General features: G+C 41.4%; 1 protein-coding gene across 8 annotated transcripts in view; it reads left to right on the forward strand.

Annotated features, from left to right (window-relative positions):
• upf2 (UPF2 regulator of nonsense mediated mRNA decay) overlaps positions 1 to 12737 on the forward strand; it is a 148288-nt gene that overhangs the window by 12178 nt on the left and 123373 nt on the right. For all 8 annotated transcript variants that reach the window (XM_068005073.1, XM_068005074.1, XM_068005075.1 and 5 more), the window contains one exon: positions 6552 to 7331. In XM_068005073.1, the coding sequence (XP_067861174.1) occupies positions 6552 to 7331 (780 nt within the window). The remainder of the gene's footprint in view (positions 1 to 6551; positions 7332 to 12737) is intronic.

A 12737-nucleotide genomic window follows, 5' to 3' on the forward strand; every position in this document is an offset into this window, starting at 1 on the left:
AACTTTAATACAAAATGACTTTTGCTTGTGCTTTGAAGTTCCACCCCCACTTATGATACCTTCATTGTAGAAAGTAATATGGGATTGAATAAAATGCAGTCTAGATGTATGTATAATTGCCATTCACGTAGCATCCCAATACAAATGATCAGTGTTATTAGTAATGCCAGTGAAAGAGAGGGTTGTATGCATAGATCTGAGCCTATATTTCTTTTGTGTGTGTCCTAACTTCTGTGTGGAATTGACTTGAATGCATCTTCATTATGTTAGCCAAGTTTTCTGATTAGGGATCTTGGGTGCTCTGGGCTACACCGAAAGTTGGACTAACATCAAGCACACACAAAGGCATATGTATAGAATGTCATAACAACCTTTGTGTGTACAGTGATGATGCTTAAGAAACAGACAAAGCCAGAGTATGCATTGTTATCAGGACAGCATGGATAAAACCTACTTATTCACTGCCCTTGTTAATTTGAAAGATTGGATTTGTGTTATGTACCATGGTGACGTTGATCTACACCATGACATAGAAAGAACTTGAAAAAAGGAACTTTTATTTACATATCGCCTTTCACAAGCTCAGGATGTCCCAAAGCACTTTACAGCCAATTATGTATTTTTTGAAGTCATCTTTTTGGAGTGTCAGCCGTGGCTCAGTGGTAGCGCTCTCGCCTTTGAGACTGAAGGTTGTGGGTTCCAGTCCACTCCAGAGACTTAGAATCATAGAATGGTTACAGCACAGAAGGAGACTTTTCGGCCCATCGAGTGCGTGCCGGCCCTTTGTAAGAGCAATCCAGTTAGTCCCATTCCCCCGCTCTTTCCCCGTAGCCCTGTAGATTTTTTCCCTTCAAGTATTTATCAGATTCCTTTTTGAAAGCCACGATTGCATCTGCTTCCACCGCCCTTTCAGGTAGGGCGTTCCAAATCATAACTACTCGCTGCGTAAAAGTTTTTCCTCGGGTCACCTTTTGGTTCTTTTGCCAATCACCTTAAATCTGTGTCCTCTGCTTCTCGACCCTTCCACCAATGTGAATGGTTTCCCTTTATTTACTTTATCTAAACCAGTCATGATTTTGAACATTTCTATCAAATCTCCTCTTGACCTTCTCTGCTCTAAGGAGAACAACCCCAACTTCTCCAGTCTATCCAGGTAACTGCAGTCCCTCTTCCCTGAAACCATTCTAATAAATCTTTTCTGCACCCTCTCTAAGGCCTTCACATCCTTCCTAAAGTGCAGTGCCAGGATTTGGACACAATACTCCAGTTGTGGCTGAACCAGTATAAAGGTTCAACATAACTTCCTTGCTTTTGTACTCTATGCCTCTATTTGTAAAGCCCAGGATCTTGTATGCTTTTTTAACCGCTTTCTCAACCTGTCCTGCCATCTTCAAAGATTTGTGCACATATACCCCCAGGTGTCTCTGTTCCTGCACCCCCTTTAGAATTGTACCATTTATATTGTTTACATTGCCTCTCCTCGTTCTTCCTGCCAAAATATATCACTTCACACTTCTCTGTGTTAAATTTCATCAGTCATGTGTCCGCCCATTCCATCAGCCTGTCTGTGTCCTCTTGAAGTCTATTACTATCCTCCTCACTGCTTACTACACTTCCAAGTTTTGTGTCATCTGCAAATTTTGAAATTGTGCCTTGTACACCCAAGTCGAAGTCATTAATATATATCAAAAAAAGCAGTGATCCGAGTACCGACCCCTGGGGAACACCTCTGTATACCTTCCTCCAGTCAGAAAAACAACCGTTCACCACTACTCTCTGTTTCCAGCCACTTAGCAAATTTCGTATCCATGTTGCCACTGCCCCTTTTATTCCATGGGCTTCAATTTTGCTGACAAGCCTATCGTGCACTTTATCAAGGTTGGCCTTTTGAAAGTCCATATACACAACATCAACCACATTGCCCTCATCAACCCTCTCTGTTACCTCATCAAAAAACTTAATCAAGTTAGTTAAACATGATTTGCCTTTAACACCTTGAGCACATAATCTTGGCTGACGCTCCAGTGCAGTACTGAGGGAATGCTGCACTGTCGGAGGTTTAGTCTTTCAGATGAGATGTTAAACCGAGACCCCGTCTGCCCTCACAGGTGGATGTAAAAGATCCCATGGCACTATTTCCACGGTGTCCTGGCCAACATTTATCCCTCAACCAACACCCAAAACAGATCATCTGGTCAATATCTCATTGCTGTTTGTGGGACCTTGCTGTGTGCAAATTGGCTGCTGCTTTTCCTACATTACAACAGTGATCACATTTCAAAATTACTTCATTGGCTGTAAAGTGCTTTGGAAATTAGGAAGGCAAATGGTATGTTAGCCTTTAATGCAGGGGGGTTGGAGCATATGGGTAAGGAGGTCTAGCTGCAATTATATAGGGCTCTGGTGAGACCACACCCGTGTACAGTTTTGGTCTCCTTACCTAAGGAAGGATATACTTGCCTTAGAGGGGGTGCAACAAAGGTTCACTAGATTAATTCCTGGGATGAGAGGGTTGTCGAATGAGGATAGATGGGCCCAAATTCTCTGGCATTTAGAAGAATGAGAGGTGATTGCTGGCATTTAGAAGAATGAGAGGCTGTTTCCCCTCGCTGGAGAGTCTAGAACTAGAGGGCATAGTCTCAAGATAAGAGGTTGGCCATTTAGGACCGAGATGAGGAATCTTTCTTCATTGAGGGTTACGAATCTACGGAATTCCCTACCCCAGAGGGCTGTGGATGCTCAGTCGTTGAGTATTTTCAAGATTGAGATCGATAGATTTTTGGACACTAAGTTGAATCAAGGGATATTGGGATAGGGCAGAAAAGTGGAGTTGAGGTAGAAGATCAGCCATGATCTTATTGATTGGTGGAGCAGGCTCGAGGGGCCATATGGCCTACTCCTCCTATTTCTTATGTTCTTATGGGGCATCCTAGGACATCTGTGGTACAGATGATTGTGACCTTTTGAAAAATGAAGTTGGGATAGAAAAGTTTATGTTGGGAGTATTTACTGGTGAAGTTCAAGCAGTTTATTTTCGTAATATCATGACAGGTGATATGTAAATGCAAGATCTTTCTTTAAGTAGAATAAAAAAGGGTTAATCCAGAGCACATTACATGTTAAATTATAACTAAGACAAGGGGGGGCAAAGGTAGAAGCTGATAAAAGGCAAGTTCAAGACTGATGTAGGGGAGGTCTTCTTAATGCAATGTGATCAATTCCTAGAATAGTCTTCTGGGTGTGGAAGGGGAATCATTCAAGAGGCTGTCATGGAAGGACCATGGATTTCAGTGGAAGGATGAGCTAGCTGGGCTGAATGGCCTCCTCCATCTGTAGTTAGAGAATGTACAGCACAGGACCAGGCCATTCGGCCCAAAAGGTCCATGCCAGTGTTTATGCTCCACACGAGCCTCCTCCCTCCCTACTTCAGCTAACCCTATCAGCATATCCTTCGATTCCTTTCTCCCTCATATGTTTATCTAGCTTCCCCTTAAATGCATCAATGCATTTCCTTAATGATTTTTGGGAACTCCCTGTTTGGTTGCAAAGGAGAGCTGTCTATCTGTGGTACAGATGATTGTGACCTTTTGAAAAATGGAGTTGGGATAGAAAAGTTTTGTTGGGAGTATTTACTGGTGAAGCTCAAGCAGTTTATTTTTGTAATATCCTACTGTTGCCAGATTGTGTAACTTTGGAAGACATAAATGAGTTGTGAGAAAAGCCTGGAGAAACTTAGGCTTTTCAGCCTAGAAAGGTGGTGTCTGAAGGGTGATTTTATGGTGTATAGGATTGTTACAGATATAGAAACAGTTAACCCAGATTATTACTTCAAATTCAACTGCGAGGGTAGAACTTGGGCACACTGGTTCAAACCAGAGAAGGGTACTTTTAGAAATTCTTCTTCATGCTAAGAACATAAGAAATAGGAGCAGGAGTAGGCCGTATGGCCCCTCGAGCTAGCTCCGCCATTCAATAAGATCATGGCTGATCTTTGACCTCAACTCCACTTTCCCACCCGATCCTCATATCCCTTGATTGCCTGAGAGTCCCAAAATCTATCTAGCTCAGCCTTGAATATACTCATGATGTGGAGATGCCGGTGATGGACTGGGGTGGACAAATGTAAGGAATCTTACAACACCAGGTTATAGTCCAACAAATTTATTTTAAAATCACAAGCTTTCGGAGATTATCCCCTTCGTCAGATGAATGAGTGAAAAGGTTCTCAAATCGCATATCTTATACTATGCTGGGACAGCATCACACCAATCAAAAGGCGTCGTTGTTATTCAAACAGGCCAGTCACGGAGAACAGCACGTGACTGGCCTGTTTGAATGTGATGCTGTCCCAGCATAGTATAAGATATGCGATTTGAGAACCTTTTCACTCATTCATCTGACGAAGGGGATAATCTCCGAAAGCTTGTGATTTAAAATAAATTTGTTGGACTATAACCTGGTGTTGTAAGATTCCTTACATTTGAATATACTCAGCCACTGAGCATCCACAGCCCTCTGGGGTAGAGAATTCCAAAGATTCACCACCGTCTGAGTGAAATGAGGATTTAACTAGCAGGGTAGATAAACAATTTCCCTTTTATAAAACCATGTTGACTCTGCCTAATCATATTATGATTTTCTAAGTGCCCTGTTACTACGTCCTTAATAATGGATTCCAGCATTTGCCCGACGACTGATGTTAGACTAACTGGCCTAATCTCAGTCCTAAATGGCAGACCCCTTATCCTGAGACTGTGCCCTCTCGTTCTAGACTCTGCAGCGAGGGGAAACAGCCTCTCCGCATCCACCCTGTCAAGCCCTCTTAGAATCTTATGTTTCAGTGAGATCACCTCTCATTTTTCTAAACCCCAGAAAATATAGGTCCATTCTACTCAATCTTTCCTCATAGGAGAACCCTCTCATCCCAGGAATCAATCTAGTGAACCTTCGTTGCACCGCCTCTAAGGCAAGTATTTCCTTCCAATATTTAATAGGTTCTCACCATTTAAAAAATATTCTGTTTTTCTATTCTTCCTACCAAAGTGAATAACCTCACATTTCCCCACATTATACTCCATTTGCCACCTTCTTGCCCACTCACTAAACCTGCCTATATCCCTTTGCAGACTCTTTGTGTCCTCCTGACAGCTTACTTTCCCACCTAGCTTTGTATCAGCAGCAAATTTAGATACATTACACCCGGTCCCTTTATCTAAGTCATTGATATAGATTGTAAATAACTGAGGCCCAAGCACTGATCCTTGCGGCACCCCACTAGATGCAGCCTGCCAATCTGAAAATGACCTGTTCATTCCTACTCTCTATTTTCTGTCCATTAACCAAACCTCTATCCATGCTAATATATTACTCCTAACCCCATGAGCCCTTATCTGTGTAACAACCTTTTTATGTGGCACCTTATCGAATGCCTTTTGAAAATCCAAATATGCTACATCCATTGGTTCCCCTTTATCTACCCTGCTAGTTACATCCTCAAAAAACTCAGATTTGTCAAACATGATTTCCCTTTATTAAAACCACGTTGACTGCCTAATCATATTATGATTTTCTAGGTGCTCCGTTACTATGTACTTAATAATGGATCCAGCATTTTCCCGACAACTGATGTTAGGCTAACTGGCCTGTAATTTCCTGTTTTCTCTTTCCCTCCTAGAGTGGGAGTGATCAACATGTGGACTAAACTTCTAGGTAGAGTCTGCATGTCTGTTGGGTTCTGCCCTAGGGTAGGTCCTAACTCAAGTCCCGCACATGAGATTTTTGGACCAGGGAAGAGTAGCTGAGTGGTTTACTGTTGCCTTCCTCATGGTTTTTTAATCTTTGGATTACTTAGGCGGATTGCAACCAAGGCTAAAGAACCCCACTTACCCTTTACAATTGGCACCCATTAGCTGCAAGTACCCCCGCTGGCGTTCCGATTTCCGCTGGCCTGGGCTGTCTGGAGTAGGGCTCGAACATTTCATCTTCTGACTCCGAGGCAGGAATGCTACCACTAAGCCAAAGTCTCACTGTCAATATAGAGCAGAGGAGGCAAAACCCCTGGTATTGTTTAAGAAACAGTTGGTTCCTAAAATGGGGGGATGGGACGTTTGGGTCTCTCTTGATGGTGAATCAAACGGGCTGAAGAGCCTTCCTCATCCGTAATTATTTTTTGATCTTGTGAACCTTTTATTTGTTTGTATCATTACCTGTTGTGCATATTCAGGACCAATATGTTCTGTATACTAGTGCGAACAATTGAAATAACTCCCTTTAGTGTTACTTTTGGTGCAAGGGTGGAGAGATGCTACAAGCATTAAGGCTACAACACAGTCACAGGATTCAGATGAATCTTTGCATCTGCATTGCAGGTTATGACCTAGAAATTGCAAGGTTGGACAACAATTTTCTAATGTTCTTCTAGATTTTGGGGTGTTTAAAAATAATCAGAATATATACATTTTCAAAAATCTTGAATTAATACTGGAACTCTGTTTATAGTTTTATAGTATTCAGATTCTGAGTCTTGCTTTGCTTTTCTCCTCATTCTGTAGAGAAATGGAAGAAGCATATCAGTTGCATCAAGAGGCTTGGGAACGTCATCAAACAAGAATAGAACTCCGCAGTAAGAACCAGACTGCGCATGACAGCCGTCCAGAGGAGAGTTTCTTTACCAGGCTGGACTCGAGCCTAAAGAAAAATACTGCGTTTGTCAAGAAGCTCAGAACTATCACTGAGCAGCAAAGAGACTCCCTCTCCAGTGATTTCAACACCCTTAACTTGAGCAAGTACATAGCGGAAGCTGTTGCGTCTGTTGTAGAAGCCAAATTGAAATTATCTGATGTAAATTGTGCTGTTCATCTTTGCTGTCTCTTCCACTCACGGTATGCTGACTTTGCACCATTGCTTCTACAAGGCTGGAGAAAGCACTTTGAAGCCAGGAAGGAGGAAAAAACTCCAAATATTAGCAAGCTAAGAACTGATATGCGCTTCATTGCAGAACTAACGATTTGTGGAATTTTCACTGACAAAGAAGGCCTATCGCTCATTTATGAGCAGCTAAAGAACATCAATAATGCTGATCGTGACAGCCACACTCATGTCTCTGTGATTATCAGTTTTTGCCGACATTGTGGAGATGATGTTGCTAGCCTGGTGACCAGAAAGATGAAGTTTGCCTCAGAGAAATACAACCTCAGCTTCCCTCCCAGTGAGATAATCAGCTCTGAGAAACAACAGCCCTTCATGAACCTGTTGAGGGAGTACTTTACCTCGCTTACCAAACATCTTAAAAAAGACCACCGAGAATTGCAGAATCTGGAGAGGCAGAACAGGTGATTCCATGCACATTTTCTTTATTGTTTTAAGAAGTCTTAATGTTACTGATGGATTTTTGCTATGTCATGTGAACCTATTAATGAAGATGGCATTGAATTTGATGCAGTGTATAATGACGGTATTCCAATAAAGAAATGCTAAAAATGTAAGGTAACAAATCCTGCTTTAACCAGGTAACTTAATCCAATGGAATTGAAACTGACTTATGAATTTGGCAGTATACACAAGTAGTAGAAGTGGGACAAAAACTGGGGAAGCAAAGCTAGATTTTAGTGTCAAAATTTTGTCACTCTCCTTTGACTGGCAGTGGTAGTTTTCTAATGTCAGTAACAGAAATCCATATATACTCATTTTGAATATATTTTGCTGTTTCTGTTGTAAATAATGTTATTGAAGCACTAATCATTACAATGACCAAAAGAGTCAATTGGCACAAAATACTGAGATATTCCTCAGCATGAAGATTGATATAAATGCATGTTATTGATGGGTTATAGTCTTATTGAAGATCACAATCTGGAGACACCAATATGATCAAATGTGCTGGAGATAACTACGTATCTTGCATGTTACCGGATGTGCTAGTCAATGCTAGGGGTGGACAACCAGCAGCTCATGAGCTGCATGTGGCTCTTCTGTGTCTCAATTGTGGTTGTTTGAATGCTTTATTTAGTTGCCATGCCTACGAATACAGTTCTGATCCCAACAATGGAAAATGACAAAGCACAAAGCATTAGCCATAGAGAAAACAGGCAGCCTCCCATCCGTTTTGACCTAGTTAATGAGTACGTGTATTAATTTGGAATGTTAATGTTGGATTAAGCAGTTTGTGCTCATTGCAATATTTTAGTCTCAAATTCTACCAGTCATTTGCATGTTGATGAACTGCTTATAGTTATAGGAATGTAAACTCTGCAAAATAGTTCTTTTTAGTTGATTCTTTTCTGCCAGGAAGATTAATAGATAAGACTTTTTAATATCTAAGTTTTTGAACTTTAGTGTTCACTATGAATTTGGCATTAGGTTCTGCTTTCTAAGTTGTAATGTAGAACACCCAAGATTTCCCAAACTACTGTCACAGACATTGATGGTTTTGTTTTGCTGCATTTCTGGGCTACTTGTTTTCTCTTTGCTGGTTTCTCATTTACAAAATTGCCCTAAAGGCATAATCATGTGATTGTCAACCCAAAATCTTAAATTGGCTGAGAGTGGCTGTAGAAAAAGGACTAGAGTTGGAAACTCTTGTGCTGGAGATGTGCATACATTTGAGTGGTAGACGAGCAACCCAGAGGTTGCCAGTTCAGATCCTACCATGGCAACTTGTGAAATTAAATTCAATAAATCTGGTTAATTAAGGTCTAGCATCAGGAAAAATGAGCATCATAACTGCCAGATTATTGTAAAAATCCAACTGGTTCACTAATGTCCTTCAGGGAAGTGATTTGCCACCCTTCCCTGGTGTGGCCTACGTGTGACTCCAGTTCCACAATATGTGGTTTACTCTCAATGGCCTCTGAAATGGCCTAGCAAGCAACTCGGTTGTAAACAGTTTCTACAGAACAGAATCATGAGAAAAATTAGACCTATTGGCAATTGGAGCAAACTACAGTGATCCCATTTCCCTACTCTTCCCCTGTATACTTACATATTCTTTTTCAATACTGATCCAATTCCCTTATAAATGATGTTCTGGTCTTTGCCTCGGTAGCTATCTGTGGTAAAACATTACATGTTCTAATAACCCTATGTGGAAACAATATTTTTCTAACCTTCCCCTTCCTTTTATTGATGGACCTGAGTTTGTGCTTCCTTGTTACAGATTGGCCAACCAGTTGAAACAATATTTCCCTATAACTTTGAAAATCTCTACTTGATCAATAGAGAAAAAGTACTAGACAAACTAATGGTATTAAAAGCCGACAAATCCCCTGGACCTGATGGCCTACATTCTAGGGCTCTAAAAGAGGTGGATGCAGAGATAGTGGGTGCATTGGTTGTGATCTTCCAAAATTCCCTAGATTCTAGAATGGTCCCAGTGGATTGGAAGGTAGCAAATGTAACACCGCTATTTAAGAAAGGAGGCAGAGAGTAAACAGGGAACTACAGGCCAGTTAGCCTGACATCAGTCATTGGGAAAATGCTGGAGTCCATTATTAAAGAAGTGGTAACAGGGCACTTATAAAATCATAATATCATAATGTGCAGAGTCAACATAGGAACAGGAGTAGGCTATTCAGCCCCTCGTGCCTGCTCTGCCATTTGATAAGATCATGGCTGATCTGTGATCTAACTCCATATACCTGCCTTTGGCCCATATCCCTTAATACCTTTGGTTGCCAAAAAGCTATCTATCTCAGATTTAAATTTAGCAATTGAGCTAGTATCAATTGCCGTTTGCGGAAGAGTTCCAAACTTCTACCACCCTTTGTGTGTAGAAATGTTTTCTAATCTCGCTCCTGAAAGGTCTGGCTCTAATTTTTAGACTGTGCCCCCTAATCCTAGAATCCCCAACCAGCGGAAATAGTTTCTCTCTATCCACCCTATCCGTTCCCCTTAATATCTTATAAACTTCGATCAGATCACCCTTAACCTTTGAAACTCCAGAGAATACAACCCCAATTTGTGTAATCTCTCCTCGTAACTTAACCCTTGAAGTCCGGGTATCATTCTAGTAAACCTACGCTGCACTCCCTCCAAAGCCAATATGTCCTTCCGAAGGTGCAGTGCTCAGAACTGCTCACAGTACTCCAGGTGCGGTCTAACCAGGGTTTTGTTTAGCTGCAGCATAACCTCTGCCCCCTTGTACTCTAGTCCTCTAGGTATAAAGGCCAGCATTCCATTAGCCTTACTGATTATTTTCTGCACCTGTTCATGACACTTCAATGATCTATGTACCTGTACCCCTAGGTCCCTTTGGACATCCACTGTTTTTAACTTTTTACCATTTAGAAAGTACCCTGTTCTATCCTCTTTTTGATCCAAAGTGGATGACCTCACATTTGTCTACATCATGGGAAATCATGTATAACAAATTTCTTAGAGTTCTTTTGAGGATGTAACTAGCAGGGTAGATAAAGAGGAACCAGTGGATGTAGTATATTTGGAATTCCAAAAGGCTGTTAAGCAAGATAAGGGCTCATGGGGTTGGGGGTAATATATTAGCATGGATAGAGAATTGGCTGAAGGACAGAAAACAGAGCAGGGATTAACAGGTCATTTTCAGGCTGGCAGGCTGTAACTAGTGGGGTGCCGCAAGGATCAGTGCTTAGGACTATTTACAATCTATATTAATGATTTAGATGAAGGGACCGAGTGTAATGTATCCAAGTTTGCTGATGATACAAAGCTAGGTGGGAAAGTAAGCTGAGAAGAGGACACAGAGTCTGCAAAGCGATATGGACAAGTTAAGAGAATGGGCAAGAAGGTGCCAGATGAAGTATAATGTGGGGAAATTTGAGGTTATTCATTTTGGTGGGAAGAATAGAAAAACAGAATATTTTTTAAATGGTGAGAAACTATTAAATGTTGGTGTTCAGAGAGATCTGGGTGTCCTTGTACAAGAAACACGGAAAGTTAGCATGCAAATACAGCAAGCAATTAGGAAGCCAAACGGTATGTTGGCCTTTATTGCAAGGGGGTTGGAGTACAAGAGTAAGGAAATCTTGCTACAGTTGTACAGGGCTTTAGTGAGACCACACCTGGAGTAATGTGCACAATTTTGCTCTCCTTATCTAAGGAAGGATATACTTGCCTTCGAGGCGATCCAATAAATGTTCACTAGATTAATTCATGGGATAAGAGGGTTGTCCTATAATGAGAGAGAGTAAAATGGACCTATATTCTCTGGAGTTTAGGAGAATGAGAGGTGATCTTATTGAAACATATAAGATTCTGAGGGGGCTTGACAGTGTAGATGCTGAGAGGTTGTTTCCCCTGGCTGGAGAGTTTAGAACTAGGGGGCATAGTCTCAGGATAAGGGGCCGTCCATTTAAGACAGAGATGCGGAGGAATTTCTTCACTGAGGGTTGTGAATCTTTGGAATTCTCTACCCCAAAGGGCTGTAGATGCTGAGTCGTTGAGTGTATTTCAAGGCTGAGATAGATTTTTGGACTCTGGGGGAATCAAGGGATATGGGAATCGGGCAGGAAAGTGGAAGTCTAAGATCAGCCATGATCTTATTGAATGGCGGAGCAAGCTCAAGGGGCCTTATGGCTTACTCCTGCTCCTAATTCTAATGTTCTTATGATTTCCCCCCCCCCATTTAACTGTGGCTGTTTAAGAAAAAGGTCCCAGTTTTTCAGTCTTTCTTCATTAGGAGGTTATGCTTGAACTGTATAAAACATTGATTAGGCCACAGCTTGAGTACTGCGTACTGCATACAGTTCTGGTCACCACATTACAGGAAAGATGTGATTGCAGTAGAGAGGGTACAGAGAAGATTTACGAGGATGTTGCCAGGGCTATAGAATTTTAGCGATCAGATAAGATTGGATCGGGTGGGGTTGTGTTCTTTGGAACAAAGGAGGCTGAGGAGAGATTTAATTGAGGTATATAAAATTAAGACTGGACTAGATAGAGTGGATAGGGAGGACCTATTTCCCTTAGCAGAGGGGTCAGTGACCAGGGGGCATAGATTTAAAGTAATTGGTGGAAGGATTAGAGGAGAGCTGAGGAGACCTTGGCAACCTGAGAAACATCCATTTACTTCTTGTTTTGTATCTCTCAACCATTGCTCTTTCGATGCTGCCAATTTAACTTGAATACCATGTGCCTTGGTCTTCACAAAAAAGTCTCTTGTGGCACTTTAACACTTCTGAAAATATGTACCAAATCCACTGCATTCTGATTATGGTATCCAGCTGTTTGCTTCATTCCACCATGATGTACAGTTACCTGGCTTTCCCCTTTTTAATTGTTAGAATTTTGGACATTAAGGGAATCAAGGGATATGGGGATAGGGCAGAAAAGTGGAGTTGCGGTAGAAGATCAGCCATGATCTTGTTGAATGATGGAGCAGGTTCTAGGGGCCGCTTAGCCTTCTCCTGCTCCTATTTCTTGTGCTCTTATTTGTAGCCCTTTGGTATAATTTGCGTTTCTAATGAATTTGGGAACATTATTGTTAGTACCTCTGCTTTTTCATCCCTTGCCTTGCTCAGTATTCTGGATTAAAGACCATCCAGGGCTTGTGACCTGTTAACTTTAAGTCCCATTAACCCCTTTATTACAGTTTCCTTTTTAATATTTAGAGATTCTGCTACATTGCCTCTGGTATCCCTGCAGTCCTTTCTTTGACTTCAGTAAACACAAAGGTAAAATACTGTCAAGTATTCCTACCAGTCTTATTCTCCATTATTTGTCTGTCTATTTTTCTGTCCCTTAGTGGCCCCACCCCTTCTTCGACT

Source organism: Heptranchias perlo, chromosome 24, assembly GCF_035084215.1.
Source record: "Heptranchias perlo isolate sHepPer1 chromosome 24, sHepPer1.hap1, whole genome shotgun sequence".
Classification (NCBI taxonomy): Eukaryota; Metazoa; Chordata; class Chondrichthyes; order Hexanchiformes; family Hexanchidae; genus Heptranchias; species Heptranchias perlo.